This window comes from Exophiala xenobiotica (assembly GCF_000835505.1).
Source record: "Exophiala xenobiotica strain CBS 118157 unplaced genomic scaffold supercont1.4, whole genome shotgun sequence".
Lineage (NCBI taxonomy): Eukaryota > Fungi > Ascomycota > Eurotiomycetes > Chaetothyriales > Herpotrichiellaceae > Exophiala > Exophiala xenobiotica.
In genome coordinates, this window is record NW_013562491.1 from 2233062 (window position 1) to 2250973 (window position 17912).

Consider the following 17912-nt stretch of genomic DNA (forward strand, 5'->3'; position numbering starts at 1 on the left):
AAGTTCACAGTCTTGGATTTGTCAGACAGCACTATTTCTCATTTTTTGGCTCAGATATCGGGGAAGGTGTTTTCGTCAGACTGCATGTGTCTTCTTTTGGGTGCAGCAGTCTAGGTGGCAGTGAGTCCAAAGGTCATTCCACTCGCCTACGCTTGTTGCGCACAGGAAAATGCGAGTTTCAACTGGCTAGGTGCGGTTTTGGGTTATACAATCATCATCAACAGCCTCTACCTTGGATAGTCAATTTCCCGCAGACAGGCTCGTGATGAAGGCTATCAGCCATTCAGTCAAGAACTACAAATGCTGTGATAATCATGCAAGTACAATATCCATCTTCAGATCCTTCAAAACGTCCTGCCACTGTATGTCCATGTCTGGCGGTGCAGCACTTCTTCTCCGCCACAGCTCCTCGGCTATGTCCTTAGAGAAATCGAGGTTTCTAAACCCATGCCTCCGCTTGACCATGTACCACGCCCTCATGCGCTGCTGCAAATCTGTGCTGAGACACTCACAAGCCACGATGAACGGCGGCCACACCAGCGTGCATCCAATGGCATCACCACCGAGAGCTTCGATGTCTTCGAGGTGACCAACAGCAATTTCAACAATATCCTGGACATCGTCTGGAGGCCGCCTTCGCAGCGTGCGCTGAAAGTATATGAGACTCGCGTAGTAGAACACGTATGCATGGTTCCGGGTCAATGCTTGCGCCACGGGGTCGAGGTTCTCTAGATCCAGCGTATCCGGCGACTGCATGTACAGTTGCATCTCAAAATCGTCGAGCATTTCAGCGCTCGCGTCCGGATCAGCTGTAGAGACGCGGTTGATCAGCGAATTCATCATAACAATGTGTTTGAGAATCGGGCGCGTCAGGCCGAAGAAGCGATCCAGCACGTAGTGTCGCTCGTCAAGGAAATCTTCGGATTCGACGTCGACGGTGGACGGCAGATTGATGTTACATAACGCCGCAATGGCGAGGTAGCCTTGATATACCATTGACGAGGACTTGTCGCGGTCCCAGACGTTGCCCTCGATTGTAGATAACCAGGAGGCGCCGCCTTGGAGGTGCGTGCGCCATTCGGAGGAGCGGCCTGTGATCATGTCCATGGCGGAAAACATGGTGATGGTGGCAAGGATGGATCCACGCTGGACGTCGACCTCGGGGTTCGACTTGAGGTTCGCAAGGCTGTGGCGTAAGTGCATTATTGCTAGGTTGTAGTGTTTCATGGCGAGAGTGAGGGCTTGGGAATCACCGTTCAGGAGCTGACTACGGCTGAATGCGGCCGTGGCGCAAAGGGCGTGGAAGAGCGCGATTTGTCCATTGGAATGGCTCGACGGGGAGGCGAGGCCTGCGAGAGCCATGGGCGTGAAGACGCTGCGGAAGGGGTTGTCTGGGCGGTCAACTGGGACGAGATGCCATGTGACGAAAGTCGTCCAATGGTGGATTAATTCGCGCTGTTCAGTAGGACGGGGAAGGAGGTCGAGATGGCGCGGGATTAGGAGGTTTGTTGACGAGGCCAAGTCTTGAATCGAGTGGAAGGGAATAATGGTTGAGTTAGATTCGTCGTGGTATGTGGATGGGCTTGTGATCGAAGGAGAGAAGATGGTCTCGATATCGTCTTCCTCATCAAGTCGATCGAATGACAGTGTCTGCGACCCGTGGACAGGAAAATCATCTTGACTTTGCTGTGCATTCTCACACGTAGTCTCGTGGTAGGGAACGTCTCTTGGATCGTATCCTTCCACAGGGAAAACTGAAAATGGACCTGCGGATAGTCCTGTCGCGCTCGTCGAAAGGTTTTCTATCGCATCAAGTGCCTCAATGACATTGACTTGCATAAACCCAGAATCTTCATCGTAGATAGCCGGGGCACCAATCACCCGTCTGATATTCTGCTCGCGTTCCTGGGTATTGGGATCAACCCAGACAAGTCGGATGCCATAACCCTGGCATGTGAAGCCACCCTTCAGACAACGCGCACATTCAGGACGCCCTTCATCGCACTTAACATGCCTGTTGCGACACGTCCAGCAGGCAGTAAAGGTTTTGGTGTGCTTCACAGGCTGGCGGGGTTTGGCTGCTCGACCGCCAGTGGTTGGTTGTTTCATCAGGCATAGAAAGACATGCCGTACTGCGAGCTGCCTGTACCTGAGCGGTGTGTCGAGGTCTTCGCCCACACAATCGCCCACAAGTATGAGTCTCTTGCCCTATTATTTCCGATCAATATCAAATTTGCGACAAAAGGTGTTGAACATGTACTGGCACGACTGGGTGGCACCGGTGGACTGGGCATTGGCGGAAGATAGTTTTTCCGAGTCAACCCCGCCAAACTTGTACTTTATTCCGTTTCGGCTTCGTTACGCGACGTCAGTTCCGATCCTCCGCTGCAGCGTTTCTGCTCAGCCTCGCCAGGCGCACCACACTATTCCTCCGCAAAGGCATTGATACAATCTATTGTCTCTCCGTGATCTCCCATTCTTGATTGCTTGGAAAGCAGTCGCTCTAATGTCGACTTCGATCCGGATCGATGTCGGTCCATATCCAGTTTGATCAGCCCGAGTCCAGATGCTACACCAATCTCGATTTTGTCAACGGCAGAGTTATCCTTGTCCTCCCCCTTGATGCCGCCATCAGCGCTGTCACCGTGAAGCTTGAGGGCGAAAGTCGCACTCGGCTGTCCGGACCTAAATTTCCGGGGAATGAACGCTCAGATAAGAGAAGATATGAGCTCGAGGTACATAAGGTGCGCAAGAAGACCTTCCGCATCGTGGCACGCGCTCACCCAAGGCCACAGCTTTTGTACAAGGTCCTCACTGTTTTTCCCACACCTGAATTCCAGGAGAAGAGCAGCGGAGCCGCTTATACACTCCTGGCTGGGCAATATGTGTATCCTTTCAGTTTCAAGGTCCGAGGTCATCGGCCCCGCCAGCACATTGCGCCCTCTGACTAGCCATCTAGTTCCCTTTCAACACCGACTGTCAAAAGAAGAATCCTATGGCGATGAAGGACCTCAAGCTCGGTCAACTGAACGTCCAATTTGCGCCAGACATGAACAAGCATGTAAAGAAGACTCTGCCGCCATCTTTGAGCGGCTTCCCAGGTGAAGCAGAAATTAAATATTATGTCAAGGCGACCGTCGTGCGGCCCAAGTTCTTTCAGGGGAACATCCGGACGGTATCGCACCGCACTCCACCGTCTCATACCACAACAGAATCGCTAACAAATTTCAGATATGTGACATAAAGTTCCTCCCTATCGAGCCTCCACGGCCACTAGATCGGCACGAAGAGACGTTTGCCCGCCGTAAACGACAATTTCAACCATACCCTGGCGCTTCGCAGAAGAAAGGACTGTTCAAGAAGTCGTCGACTCCGCAGTCTGCAGAGGAAGAACCACCGGCTTTTCAAGTCGATGCACGCCTCCCGAATCCGGCCGTGCTCACCTGCAATGAGCGTCTTCCACTACGTATCCTGGTCGAGAGACTCAACGACAGCTCAGCCAGTGTATACCTCAGTATGTTGCAGATTGAGTTGATTGGTTACACCCATGTCAGGGCGCATGATTTGGAGAGGATAGAGAATGGGAGCTGGATCTTGATGTCGCAAGCTAACATGAATATGCCTCTGGGAAGCCCTACTGATAAGAATCGCAAGGAATGGAAGTTGCCCTCTAGGTTGTGGGATGATTTCCCCATACCCAACACGGTCTGTCCTTCCTTCGAAACGTGTAACATCTCTCGTCGGTATGAGCTCGAAGTTCGAGTCGGTATAGCTCATGGAGTGGCGAGTAGTATGCGGCCGGAACTTATCGTTCTGCCGCTGCGTCTGCCAGTGATGGTATACTCGGGCATTGCACCCCCACCACAATTACTACGAGCAATGGCCAACAACCAACGACCCCAAGCTACAGGGTCACCTCTTTTTCCTCGACCAAACCAGAGCAATGGAACGTCCGTGCAATCACAGACGCCGACAGACACGCCGACTACTCCACTTTCTGAGATTCACTCGCACCCGGCCCAAGGAGTGTCCTATAATCATGATCAGCAGTCAGATATCCCCGATGAAGCTCCACCAAGCTATGAGGATGCGATGGCAGATGAAATAGCACCTGTGGATGGCCCGAGGCGGGAGTACCATGTACCATCACAGCCGGACCAGGAGCACGTTTTTAATACCGAGAAAAGCGGACTGGGGCGAAGGGTGAGCGAAAGGCTGTTCCCAAGCAACGGGCCTTCGAGCAACAGGCCGTCTAGTCCGACCCGGACGGTGTCTATGCCACATGCACTGCATGCAGAGCCCATAATAGAGGATGATGGAGATGTTAACTCTAGTTCACCCACGAAAGCAACTTCTGGTGGGCCGTCGTCTTGGAAACGGAGCTTGACTGGGAAGAAGGAGTGATCGGTCAGCCTTGGGCTTTGAGCGAAGCAAGCGTGGCGTTAAACTCGGATTTACCTGCCCATATAATGAATCGGCTCGTTAATGAAGCAAGGCAGAAAAACCCCAGGACTGTGAGCTCACGATATCCACCTATTTTCCAGCATCGACTGCAAGTCTTGAGGGACCCAAATTTAGCCACGTGATATGACGTCCGACGGGTGATGCTCAAATACTAGTAAAGAACTTCTGCCTGTTTGTCCTGTGCTCAACCTCGTTATACGCTTTATGCGGCCAACAGAAAACTCTCCCTACCAGCTGTACCTACCTAGGAAGGCAATGGTGACCCTCGTTCTGATCTTGATGTCACATTTGGTCTAAGCATTTCACAAGATACAAGAGCGATTCACCTGAGCGCATGGTCGCGAGATGGAGAGCATGAAGGACAAGGTAAGAGATCCAGCTGCACTAAAAGAAGCAGACACGGTGGTGATGTCGCAAACGCTTTGTCACTAACGAGGGGAATGTCTTCGTGATGAGTTGGTGCTTGACCAGATCAACTCCGAACCGTCGATCTGGTGTGCAAGAGAAGCACAGCTAATTTGTTAGACACCAGGTACGGGCGGGCATCGAGGCTCGGGCTCGACATCCTTTGCCGCCCTAGGGGCTGCCCTTATCCCGACAGCCATCACCGCTGTCATATTCCTGCTTGCCTTCCTGCTACTTCGACCCAGGTACAAGAACATCTATGCACCGCGGACATATTTTCGCACCATTGATCGCAAGTAAGTATTGCCAATTGACTGTCAGTCCATGCCAACCATGTTCAGGGATCGCACTCCGTCATCAAGCCACAGTTCTGTATCCTGGTACCACGACTTTCGAGCCCTCGACGACAAGTTCATCTTGCGTCATTCCTCGCTGGAGGCATACCTCTTCCTACGCTACCTTCGCATGCTTGTCCTTATCTGTGTGGTTGGATGTTGTTTGGCTTGGCCGGTCCTTTTCCCAATAAATGCTACCGGAGGCGGTGACTCGACTCAGTTGGACAAGATTTCATTCAGTAACGTCTACGATCGCCGACGGTTGTACGCCCATGCTGTGATTGCCTGGGTCTTCTTCGGTATGTTCTCACCCGTCAACGATGGCATGCATATTGACGCGTGTAGCGTTTATTGTCCTTCTTATAACCCGCGAAAGACTTTTTGTGGTTGGTCTTCGTCAAGCATACCAAACCACCCCTCTCAATGCAACTAGATTGTCGTCTCGAGTGGTGTTGTTTCTATCCGTCCCCCCTGTAGGCCTCCGGGAGGAAAACTTACAACGATTCTTCGGGAAAGATGCTGTTAAGTCTTGGGTCGTATCGAACTTGAGTCACCTTGAAAGCCTTGTTGGCAAGAGAAACAGCAAAGTCGACAGACTCGAAGGTCTAGAATTGCAATACATACAAAAAGTCAACCTGAAAGGAGATAACGTCCGGAACGGGCATGACGGGACCGCCGTTGCCACTGGTGGACAGCAGCACCGACCCAAACATCGATCGCAATACCTAGGCGGAGATAAGATTGCTAGCATTTCTCAGCTACGAGAAGAGATCACTGGCATCGTTTCTGATGTGGATCGAGTGCGACAAGCTGACTCCAGCCGACCAGAAACCAGCAAAGGTGCCATCTTTGTCGAATTCAAAGACCAAGCCAGCGCTCACCAAGCATTCCAACAAGTGCGACATCCATCACCTCTTTCACTGCAGCCCAAGTATATTGGTGTCCAGCCAAGAGAAATAATCTGGCAAAACCTGAACCTTGATCCATCACTACGAATTGCCTATTCGTACATGGCAATAGCTCTCGCCCTCGCCACTATCATCCTGTGGTCTATACCCGTTGGCATCATTGGTACCATTTCCAACATAAACTACCTGACGGACAAATTTCACTGGCTTCGCTTTATCAACAAGCTCCCTGAACCAGTGTTGGGACTATTGACGGGTCTGGTACCGCCACTGCTACTGAGTAGCGTGGTCTCCTACGTGCCATATTTCTTCAAATATGTGGCGACACTATCTGGGCAGCCCACCAGCATCGAAGTCAACAAATGGGCTCAAACATGGTATTTCGTGTTTCAAGTCGTCCAGGTCTTCCTCATCACAACCTTTTCATCTGGGGCTGCTGCTGTAGCCAACAAGGTCGCTAATGAGCCGACAAAAGTACCAACATTACTCGCAAAAAACCTGCCGAAAGCATCCAATTTTTACCTGACATACTTCATCATTCAGGGCCTGGGCACAGCGTCCAAGAACATCATCAATTACTCCGATCTTTTGTCGTACTTGTTCTTCTACCACGTCATGAGCAAAACACCTCGACAAAAATTCACTGCCTATTCCCAGATGAAAGGAATCAGCTGGTTCAATGTCTATCCCAAATTTACCAACCTCGCGGTGATTGCGATAGCATATTCATGCATTGCCCCTCTTGTTCTGGGATTTGCTGCAATCGGAATATTCCTTTTCTACTTGAGCTATCGGTACAACCTGCTTTACGTTGTTCGAGTGAAGTCGGAGACGCGAGGCGAGAGCTATACGAGGGCTCTTCAGCACTTGATGACCGGAGTCTACCTGGCAGAACTCTGTTTGATCGGTTTGTTCGGCATCAAGAAAGCCACAGGGCCTTCGACTCTTGTGTCATTACTCTTAGTTCTCACGGCTCTTTATCATTTGACCGTCAACAAATACCTCACACCTCTTGAGACTTATCTGCCAGTGGATGTTTTGTTAGGCGATGATGAAGAAGAAGAGCCGCTTCTGGGTGCCGAGAGAGATGTGACGCAGCGTTCTCGCGTCTACAAAGTCGGTGCCGGCAAGGTGCCACCTACGCTGCTCGACCCCCTGGCCGCCTTTCTAGAGCCGCATATCTTCGCCTCACAAGAAGCTCTCCGACCGTGGCTGTATGATCCCGAAGGGGAGTTCGAAGAGTCCAATTCCTACACCGACGAACAACTGAAGAATGCGTACTTGAACCCCGCATTGACGTCAAAGACGCCTAAAGTCTGGATTCCAAAAGACCCAAAGGGGGTTTCAAAACAGGAAGTCGAAGAGAACGAGAAAGCAGGGCTGCCGAGCACCGACGAAGGCGCGGAGCTGGGCCCATCGAATGAAATATTGTGGAACCAGACCGATTTCACAACCGTGCCTATCTTCAAGGAGGTAACAAGGTATTAGCGTTGAGGGTGCGATCGTTGCTGGTGCTATTTCAATAGGGTTCCTGTCTGTACCATGCTGCCACGGCTCACCCTTATCTTGCTATCTATTCCGCGGGATAATGTTCCAGCATTGATGGCAGTTCTTCCGGTCCTGCAAGGAGCAGATGAGGACTGAAGAAGAACAGATGCCAAAATAGGAAAGGTGGACATGCAGAGTGGTGGTGATTTGGGTTATCAGCCCGCCAACCCCAAGCCACAAAAACCCAGTTAAGCACAGTGCATGCATCAAGTTCGGTAAGTATACGGCGACTTGCCAACCTCACCCTGCTTGCTCAGCCCGCACTGCCGCTCCGTCGCAAGCGCTTGCTGCATTCGCATACCGCGTTGGCCAGGCATTCCGCTGACAACGCTACCGTCCATATGCACTGGCCAATATATTCCGTTATGGCGCTCACGGCCCCAGTCTTCCAACTCCCTGTACTTTTGTCGATGCTTCGGTAGGATCGTATTCTCCTATGGCTGGCTGGACCCCTGCCGTTTCTCTTTGCCCCCTTCCCTACGACGCGAACTCCCCTGGCTAATACAGTTGAAAGCTGACGCAGAACCAGCCAATTGTCGGACAGTACCAAGTAGTGACACTGCATCACTCAGTCTCGGATTGGGTGTTTTTCCAGCTCCGGATAAGCCGGCCACACAGCCTCATGGCTACCGCCAGAGCTCATCTCGGTGGTTGCAACCACCTTTCATCGTTACCGACCAGTATACAGCAGCACCAGGGGTCATGGTCTCATTGAGACGGCAAGACCTTACCCTGAAATGGCGCCCGTGAATCAGACACAAAGTCAAAGTTTCGAGACATATAAGACACCGCTGGTGCTGGTCCCTCCTCACAATTCCCACGAAAGAACGCATTATCGACGACTCCAGCACAATACATAGACCCTTATCAATCCACGTCCTAGACAGAGAGGCCGTCTTCTTCAAGCAGAATGTCTTCATCAGTCCGCCCGTCAATCCTCAGCCGCCTCACACACAGCTCCTCCTCCATCCGGTCCACCTCATCCTCGTCCTCCTCATCATCATATGCGTCAACATCATCTTCCACACCAAGTGGCTGCCGAGACTTCCAACGTACTAGGTACGCTAAAGATGGCAAAGGTTTCGACTTCACCTCGACATACCCGTACAGTACGCCCGCCGCCGTAGTAGGGGCTGCCAGCACAGCAATGCCCGTCGGCTGCCGCGACTTCAAGCTCCGCTATGCAAAGGACGGCAAGGGCCATGACTTCAATCCCTCCTACAGCTATCCACCGTCCACCGAGACTCTACCTCTTGTTGCCACGGCCGCTGTCCCTAGAGGATGTCAAGACTTCAAGGCACTGCGCTATGCCAAGGACGGGAAGGGGTACGACTTCTCAGCATCGTATCCTTATGATAAGAACTAAGGCATGTCATGGTCATGGCCATGGTCGGGCAATGATGTTGCTTTCATAGCGAAGGCGTCCAGTCAGATTGGCGTGATAGGTTCTTGGGGCCGCAGGCGTTCGCTGACTCAGTCTTATTTTGCCAAGGGCAACAGACAGTGGCTGGACTCGGCATATTTCACGATTCCATCGGTCACCGACGATGTGGATGCTGGCGAAGAGGACTTCATGCCTGTCGAAGACAGTGCGAAGAAGGTACTCGTCAGGCAGCCGTCATCAGCTTTGCAATGGTTATGCTTTCTTGTTGAAGGCCGTTTGGCTGTCATCTTATGTACGAGCATCGAAGCACGAATCGAATCAGGATTTACGATTTCATAGCATTGGGTCCAGGTCACGCCTGGGGATCCATTTTATCAGTTTGAGAGGAATCATATTTGCATGTGAAGTCTATAAATTCGCTCGTCTAGTCCTGTCCATGCTGCGTAGGCTTGATGCCCTTCGAGACCTTATCGTATCTACACGGAATTGCTTAGAAGAGGCGTCTTCTCCGAACCCACTGCCTTGACCACGCCTGCATTCGCATGCAGCCACTCCTGCACCACGCCCTTGTAGTCCGATGCGCGATAGCTCCAAAACAACTCGGCGAACAGATTTGGCTTCCTCCAGTACGGCAACTTAAGATCCTGCAGCAAGAGATCGAAGTAGGGAACCTGATCGAACACCAGATCCGGGAAGAACCGACCGTGGCCGAACGGGGCCCGGAAGTGGGCGAACCGAGCCATGAGCGCCGTCTCGTCGAACACGGTCCGCGTGTCGATGTCGAGCTTGTGGTTTAGATAGGCGTATGCCCAGAGACATTGGAGTTCGCAGCGTGGCGTGTTCGCCAGGTTGCTGAACATGCTCACGAACGCCAATGAGTGGTCGCCGTGCGTGGTGGGCCCAGGAGGCGCGATGCCACGGTACAAGCGAAACGGGGAGTAATCCATCTCTTTGTCGACGCCCGGGTTGTACTGCTTGATTGTGCTGCTGCTGGGCGAGAGGAAGGGGCCGCTGAGCAGGCGCGGGAACTGGGTGGCGATGCGCAGGTCGGCTTTTTCGTTCATGTCAGCCCAGAATGCTTGCTGCGCGTGGGTGAGGTGCGTCGAGGGGACGCCGAGGTCGGAACGGCTGCTGATGGGTGTGAATGACAGTGTGGGATGGGCGGAGAAGCCGGTGGCCGTGATGAGTGCGTCGACTTGGATCGAGGTGCCGTTGGTGAAATTGATGTGGCCGGGGGAGAGGTGCGAGATGTCTTCGCGGTGCACGCGCACTTGGCCGGTCTTGATCATCGTGTAGATGTCCTTCTCGAAGTTGTACACGCCTGAGGCGGTGCCGTACCAGAAGGGACTATCGGCATGGTGGTCAGTATGGTGAGGAAGCTGGGAAATGCAGAAGGGTTCAAGGAGGAAGGAGATGTGCTTACCTTGTCTCGGGCTCCAAGACGCTGGTTTTTTCGTGGTTGCGCATGCCGCAGTCCGTTATCGTTGCTGCGTGCAGGTTTGCCCAAAATTTCTGTGCAATCATCTTGCCCAGGGTGGTGGAGTGCAGGAAGTCTCTGATCATGCTGAATCCGTCGTTCCAAAGACATGGGCTAAAGAACGAGACGATTCGTCGCGATGGCAGAAATTCCCGTGGGATCGTGAAGGGACCGATCTTGGTGCGGCTGGGGAAGATCCATTCAGGACCTTTGCCGGACTTGCGGATGATCCATTCGACCTGGCGACCTGCCTTGCCTGCGACTTGGACAGAATCGTATGCTGATTTTCCACCACCGAGGACGGCGACGGTTTTGACGGAAGGATTTTCGAAGAGGAAGGATCCCTTAAGTCCTAGCTCTGCCGAGTGGATAATTGGGCCGCCGAAGTCTTCTGCGCCTTGCAGGACCGGTCGATGAGGAAGGTTCGTGATGCCGGTGGCAATGAGCAGTTTTTTGGTTTGGAATTCGTTGGAGCCAGTTTCGGTTTTCAATCTCCAGCCTTGCGAACCCTCGAGTCGTGAGATGTCGCAGACTTTGGTGTCAAATTCAATCAATCTCAAGAGGTCGGACCGCTCAGCGTAGGCTTGATAGTACTCGTGCATGACTTCGCCTGTTGGATGTTGGCCGTCAGGGATGCCGAAGCCATCGTGCATAGGAAAGTCGGAGAAGTCGATGCCACCACGCAGATTGTTCGTCTTGAGACCTGGGTAGATGTTTTCCTTGGACCATACGCCGCCGATAGTTTTGTTCTGGATTGCATAATATTTAGTCCAGATAGCCTTCCAGGAATATTGTGGTCTTAGACGTACCGCGTCGAGAATCTTCACTTTGGCGTCAGGCTCACATTCGAGTATGGTTTTCGCAGCGCACAAGCCCGACGGGCCTATCGACAGTCAGTGGTCAGATCAGATAGAGACGCGGACAGGCGAACGTACCAGCACCGACTATGAGATAGTCAAACATCTTGAGCTCGCTGTCAATCTGTCACGCAGGTTTGTGTTGCACAAGGCTGAAACGACAGGGATGCGACACAAAAGAGATGGATAAACAACCCATCTCTGCCTGAAGTGACATTCACGCAATGAAGAGCCTCAGATCAGCTGTACCGCACCTCTCATAGCTCGTATGAGGCGGTGGAAGTGAATATCTGCTCCAATCAGCGACGCCCGTGGACAGTGACTTATCACTTGTTACTGGTCATTCTCGTATTGCCTCAGCTTGACCTGAGTAAGCCCAAGGATCTGGACCTGTAAGCTGACCGACCCTTGGTCCTTATCATTCAGCCCAACGCACGATTGGCGTCTACACGTGGGCAGGAAGCATCCGCCTCGTTTACTGCCGCGGGTAGAATATCATTGATGATAACCGAACATCAGTCTACTGCTTGGTTTCTGGATTCGTGGTTGACGTTGGCTTAGTGCCAGGAAGAGCGAGGATTTGATATCCTTCCCCACCTTCTGGAGCAGCATTTCCCAGCCTTACCAACCGGTTAGTGATGTGCAGTACGCACGGATTTGGAGTAGCACGTCTCAATGGATGGATAATGTCGAGCCTATCTTGACTTGTCGCCTCTTGCAGTTGGAGCAGCCGGTTCTTGTCTTCGTGTGGAATTGTCGCGATGCCATAAGCAGCCAAGGAAGTCGGAGTAGCAGAGCTAGAGATGTCTGGAGAACAACAGAAGGTGAGATTCGATATTTCGCAGAGTAGCGTTGATTCAGGTCTCCTACCTTAGGTAAGTAGGTAGCCCAGCATTAGCGTTTCGGGGCAGCGGTTTTAGCCCGGTACAGCCTACAGGTCCTAAGCCTAGGCTATTGACCTACCCGTGGGGCCCATCAAAGCACGATAGGTATCCGTACTTGGTACGCCGTTCACTTGCAAGTATCTCTAGCCCGACTTTGTGCAGCGACCTGGATGGCTTCCATCCGAGCAGCATAAGAGCATTGCTGACTCCCACGACATCCGAATGTCCCAAACGTGGCTTATCTCACAGCTCCTCGAATCATGGCGACATCAGCGTTTAAATGCCATCCTATTTCGACACGGAAGAACCATTTCATTTCTTCCACCAGAACAGATCCCATCGAACTCGTGGCCATTATATACCTTGATACGCCTCGAGATCGTCCTAGTCCTCTCACCCTCTTCCATCTACCGGACATAGAACTCTTTGTTTTTTGACGGTGTTCTCAACTTGTCACCGCGAACCTTAGGTTTGCTGATCATCACTGGCAAACAATGGCTCTTCTCACGTTCGCACGCGTCATCATCCCCGGCTTCATCCTTCTGGGCGTCCAGTGTCTGCACATCTTTGGTGAAGCAAATGGAACATTTCCCCAGATCATATCGTTTCGAGACAAGCGACAACTACCAACTCCTACAAGTAGTGGCACAAACACTAGTACCTTCCCTGAGAGCTTCACAGGATTCGATCCCCCCGACGGACTATTGTCGACGTTGGTCGTGTTCTTCTGGCCGTTGGTGGATGGGAGCAGCCCTGATGCAAGTCTGATAAGTTTCCTCTTCGCCGGCCAGGCTGTGGCGCTTTTGACGGCCATCGCTTTGGAGGCTTCGAGGACCGCAAACCATTCCCGGATTGTCAGCTTGTAAGTTGTTGCCTCGACCCCGTTCTATTCCTGGCTGGCTGGCTGGCTGTGATTGCTATCTATGCTCCCATGCCTCACAGCGAGCTTTGCACTCTGTAAGACGATTGCAGCCCACCCAAAAGTTCGGCACAATGAGTGTCTTCCTAGTAGTCTGCTGACCCCCCTCGATCAACACACAGCACCACAGTCTACGGAATCTTGTTCCAGTCGATCGGCGCCGGCGTGATTGCCCCATCGTACCTGACAATCTATCTATTCACCTCACCTCTAGTCACTTCAACCGCCGCGCTGACGCCTCTCGCGTTGTCCATTAATGAAGGCATTCTGGCCGCCCACCCCTTTGGCGTATTGATCGGGTATATCGTTCCCACAATCCTCATGGCACTCCCCGCCCCGGAGATCATATCGCAAAACTCCAAAGTCACGGCGATTGTCGTCTGGCAATTCTTTCCCGTGTGGACCAGCATTTGTACGTTCATGGGGAAAGTGGCTTTCGCATCCACCAAGCCATATGCGAGCCAGTCGGACGCCCTCCGCCGACAAATAGCATGCCTGAGGACTGTCTACAAGCTCGCGCTGGCCATCAGTGTCCCTGCTCACATCGCCACATGGACGCTTTCCTTCTCTACGGTGCTGTTCCCGGGTTTGTTCGAGGCGCATACTGTGGAAGCCTTCCATCCATCGAACGTAATCATACCGCCGAATCCATTTGGAGCCATCAAGGCCGAAAGTGTGGCGCAGGGTGCACACTGGTTCCTGCAGTACGACTACCTTATCACTTCGCTGGTTTACTTGATTTGGGCGATGGTGTCTAGGTATGGTCAGAATGTGAAGTGCGTGAGGAGCGAGACGCGCAGATTCGGAATCGGAAGTATCCTCGACGTCACTGCGAGATGCGTGGTCCTAGGTCCGATGGCCACGGCATTGACCCTGCTGTGGGATCGCGACGAGATCGGCTTCGCTTCTGTAGACACGAAGGCGATCAAGAAGACAGCATGAGTTGCTACTGCGACAGGTAATGCGCACATATGGACTCAGAGCTGCTGCCACTGGACTTTGTAATGGACGTCAAAATACGCCGTGTCTCAAAATTTGTACTTCAAACATTATCACTCATCATCCCTCCTCCTCCTCATCGTCGTCATCGTCGTCGGCCTCGCTGTCTTCTGGGCCGAACAGCTCTATCTAGGCCAACCCAAATCCAGCTCCGTTAACAAGATCCGTTCAATCAATTGTGGCCGCCAGTCATCAAGCCTTTCAGCCTGGAAGGTTCTAGCGGACTGGTGTCCGGTTTCCAATTTCCAATCTCGAGCTTAGAGATTTCCACCGCTCAACTGATGGCCACGGCAGCCTCTGCGGCGGCTTTCTCGTTCGACCAGACTACCTCGTCATGACTGACTCTGGTGTTGTGATGTGGCTTCTCACTTGCACCCTCCTTCTCCTCCGCAGCAGCTGCAGCCGCAGCCACTGATCCAATGCACTGGTACTGTCGGAATTTGCGTGCTGGCACACGTGCGGCGAACTATAGTACACTGTCAGTACGTGGTCTACTTTGCAGAGTCTCGAAAAAATCGAGTGGTAACATACCATCTCATCAATCTCCTCAAATGTGCGGCCATGAGTCTCTGGAAGGAACCACCATGTCCACAGGGCAGCGATGAAGCATGACGGCGTCCAAATGTAGCCGTACTTGGGCCCCCAGTTCAAAGAATCAGGATTGATAAAGTACGGCGCGGTGAAAGTAGCGAGCCAAGCGCCGAGGAAACCGATGGAAGTGGCCAGTCCGAACGTGTAGCTTCGGAGACGTTGAGATGGGAACTCGCCACCACAGAGCCAGGCGTAAGACGCAACCATGCCGTTATAGCCGATGAGGTAGACAACCGACACACCGACGATGACCTAGCCTTGATGTTAGAGATTCCGCAGACAAGTGTGGCTATTGAGTCCCACCTTTCCAGTAGATTCGCCTGCGCCTTGCTTATCATAAACAATTGCCACAATAAGTTGCGCGACACCGCAGAGAATCATGCCAGTGACGAGGAACAGTCTTCTGCGTCCCCAGCGGGTGATAACAGCACTGTTGATCATTATCGCAATGACGCCGACTCCAGTAAGAATGCAAGCGTTCTCGAAGGGTGATCCAACGGCGGCCATTTCGAAGAAGTATGTGCCATAGGCTGCGAAGGCGTTAGGATTAGTCTCAGGAAAATTGTTCCAGGTACTTACAAATCATGTACATAGCTCCAGAAGCAGCTTGCAGGGAGATGGCCGCACAAGCAAGGTATGTTCGTCGTCGGTCAATCGGGTTACGGAACATGTCAAGAACATCAGCGCTCTTAGCCAGAGCCCGTTCGGCTTCGATCGCTTGCTGCATGTCTGCGAGCTCGGCGTCAACAGTGTCGGGGAATGGTCTCAGCCATTTGAGTGCTTTGCGAGCCTTCTCATGCTTGTTCTGAAGGAGATACCACCGTGGAGACTCGGGGATGAACAGCACGCCAATTGCCAGAATTCCTGGGATGATGTAGATAATACCAAGAGGCACAATATATTGCTGCTTTCCCACAAGCTTGACCGTGAAGTTGTCGACGATGGTGCCCACCAGGGAACCGATGGAGGTCCATGTCTGGAATAAGCTGATCATCATACCTCGGTACCGAGCAGGAGAGCATTCTTGGAGGTAGAGCTGGCCGAATGTGAGAAACATGCCGTTGGCAAGGCCAATGAACAGACGCGCAAAGTAGAGAGCTCCAATGCTTGTCGTGGTCATCATGACGACGTTGGCAATGACACAAACCACGCATGCAGCCCACAGAGACCCTTTTCGACCAACAAATGCGGCAATTGGACCGCCGCACATGGAGCTGATGAATGCTCCCAAGATCATAAGCGAGGAGATGAGCTGTTGCCGAGTATGGGAGATATTGTAGCCTATCGGGGAGGTTGGGTCCTTCTCGCCAAAAATCTAGTTGACGTTAGAGCTCTGGACGGCCATGGTGCAAAACAAGCGGCCAAAGCAACGCACATGGAGAAATCCAGGCATTGCCTGAAGACCACCAATGATACCGAAGTCTGTGCCATATTGAAATGGACACATGCTAACCAAGGTACAGGCGGCAAGACATTTCCAGTGGGACAATACGTTCTCCTTCCTTGGGGAAGACATGTTGACAGTACTGCCTTGTTTGCTGAAGAACACTGAAGGATGGAGGTATCAGGTGAGGTTGATCGTGTAGCTGTCCCTCAGCCAGACAAGCATATGATATATCAATGCGCCAGACCAGGAGCCAAGACTGCTAGCAAGTGATTGGCCTCAACTGCCGGAGCTCCGTGACCGTTTTGGGAATGAGAAAGAAGTAGTCTTGGGCGCCCCACGCGGAAACCAACTGGGATCTGCAGTGATTGATAGGAAGAATGCTGGTCAGTCTTGCTAAGGGTCGGCAGAATCCTGGGCGTGCCTGGGTAGGTATTGGAGACGTCCGGGGTAATGCGGGAGCGAGCTATACCTAAAGTCGCCAATGACCCACCGACAACTGCTTTCGTGGCAACCGTCTTCGCCTCGCCTCGCCTCGCCTGGCTGTAGCTTCCTCAATTCCGGTGAACAAAGTCAGAGCTTGAGAGGTAGCCACAAAGGACACCACAGGAAAAATGTCACTCTGGCGTAGTGTAGATGATTGGCAATCCAAAAGGTATACCATTGTACATGTCCTTGCTTGGAAAGCATCGAGCAGCGCTAGAACCGATTGTCAGAACGTCCAGCGATCATGGCTCCCAGAACGACGACAGATCGAAGAGCCGCATGCATTAGTAGACACCAGGAAGAAGCTCCGATGTAATAAGGCGTAGCTTGAGAGCCATCCAGGCAGTGAAGTGAGAAACCCACGTCGGTACCCATGCGGTGGACGCAGCCTCGAGAATGCCCTGGATATTCACAGATCTGCATGTATGCGAGCCATTCTTCCAGTCCTGCAAGATCAGGATGCCGAAAGGAGATATTGCATCGTTAACAACTGTTTTGTCTGTATCCGTAGCTTGACAACACCAGAGGATGTTTACTCCATGGGGGAGCCCCCAATTTGCTCTGGGCTTTCGGTCTTTTGTTTGAAGCCGAGATGCGGGGGGGAGAGGAAGGTCATATGATGATTGTTATCAAGTCCAAGCCTATGAGTGTTCAAACAGCGTGTCTGTCCTGCTGTCTTGACACAACCGAAGGTAGCTAAGGCGATCTGGGCTTTGAAGCCGATTCATTGTCCAAATATGGCAACTGCGAACCTTGAAGTCCCCAGCCACTGCCATTGTTGAGGCAATGACCGTTGTCCAGCTCTAAGCGGCTTCCTCAGATTGGACGCCATGTGCATCCCTGGAGAAGAGGGCTCCCAAGCCCTTAAGCGCAAGTGATGATGGAACGCGTGCTTGACCTCATGTAAGGTCAGTGTAACGGCGGCGGCGACAGACATCGAACCCATAGGGTATACACCAACTCCGGGTCTTCATCTTGAACTTCGAAGTGGGATAGTGTCTAGAACGTGCAAGGTTAGCCTGGAATTCCTACGTGTGGCGTTTGGCAATCCTGGACGTGTCCTTCGGACCAACGTCGAGCAGTAGTTGCCATCTGCGTACTTCGAGTATCTCGTCCTCTCGTTTTGGAACAGAGTATTCCCGCTCGGTCAACGACCGGCATGCTGTACCCCTCCAACGTCGAGCGATCCATGCCATGATATTACTTCAAGCCAAAAGTGAAGGCTGCGTCCGTACTCGGCTGTGCAGATCCACGAAAAGGAGAAGTCAGCC

The 17912-nt window shown here is 52.4% G+C and overlaps 6 protein-coding genes across 7 annotated transcripts; 3 read left to right on the forward strand and 3 right to left on the reverse strand.

Annotated features, from left to right (window-relative positions):
• Positions 1–204: 204 nt before the first annotated feature.
• PV05_07047 (uncharacterized protein) lies at positions 205–2227 on the reverse strand. The gene has a single exon (XM_013459832.1). It carries the CDS (start codon positions 2107–2109, stop codon positions 313–315), a length of 1797 nt encoding a protein of 598 aa, XP_013315286.1. The 5' UTR covers positions 2110–2227; the 3' UTR covers positions 205–312.
• Positions 2228–2385: 158 nt separating this feature from the next.
• Positions 2386–4629, forward strand: PV05_07048 (uncharacterized protein). Its single transcript, XM_013459833.1, has 4 exons — positions 2386–2744; positions 2796–2906; positions 2960–3175; positions 3232–4629. Exons 1-4 carry the CDS (start codon positions 2529–2531, stop codon positions 4402–4404), a joined length of 1716 nt encoding a protein of 571 aa, XP_013315287.1. The 5' UTR covers positions 2386–2528; the 3' UTR covers positions 4405–4629.
• Positions 4630–4660: 31 nt separating this feature from the next.
• Positions 4661–9432, forward strand: PV05_07049 (uncharacterized protein). Its single transcript, XM_013459834.1, has 4 exons — positions 4661–4830; positions 4990–5165; positions 5211–5503; positions 5550–9432. The coding sequence occupies exons 1-4, from the start codon at positions 4810–4812 to the stop codon at positions 7598–7600; spliced, it is 2541 nt and encodes an 846-aa protein (XP_013315288.1). The 5' UTR covers positions 4661–4809; the 3' UTR covers positions 7601–9432.
• PV05_07050 lies at positions 9433–12181 on the reverse strand. Of its 2 annotated transcripts, XM_013459835.1 has the most exons (5): positions 11716–12181; positions 11457–11668; positions 11331–11404; positions 10468–11270; positions 9433–10391 (listed from the first exon to the last, which is right to left on the reverse strand). In XM_013459835.1, the coding sequence occupies exons 2-5, from the start codon at positions 11482–11484 to the stop codon at positions 9521–9523; spliced, it is 1776 nt and encodes a 591-aa protein (XP_013315289.1). In that variant the 5' UTR covers positions 11485–11668; positions 11716–12181; the 3' UTR covers positions 9433–9520. The 2 variants fall into 2 exon arrangements, with proteins under 2 accessions (XP_013315289.1, XP_013315290.1); XM_013459836.1 differs by having other exon boundaries at positions 11457–12181.
• A 575-nt stretch (positions 12182–12756) lies between these two features.
• PV05_07051 (uncharacterized protein) lies at positions 12757–14123 on the forward strand (the record flags this gene model as incomplete). Its single annotated transcript, XM_013459837.1, has 2 exons — positions 12757–13124; positions 13304–14123. The coding sequence occupies 2 exons, from the start codon at positions 12757–12759 to the stop codon at positions 14121–14123; spliced, it is 1188 nt and encodes a 395-aa protein (XP_013315291.1).
• An 80-nt stretch (positions 14124–14203) lies between these two features.
• On the reverse strand, positions 14204–16696 carry PV05_07052 (uncharacterized protein). The gene is made up of 4 exons (XM_013459838.1): positions 15351–16696; positions 15075–15301; positions 14712–15023; positions 14204–14646 (listed from the first exon to the last, which is right to left on the reverse strand). The coding sequence occupies exons 1-4, from the start codon at positions 16006–16008 to the stop codon at positions 14455–14457; spliced, it is 1389 nt and encodes a 462-aa protein (XP_013315292.1). The 5' UTR covers positions 16009–16696; the 3' UTR covers positions 14204–14454.
• Between the last annotated feature and the right edge of the window lie 1216 nt (positions 16697–17912).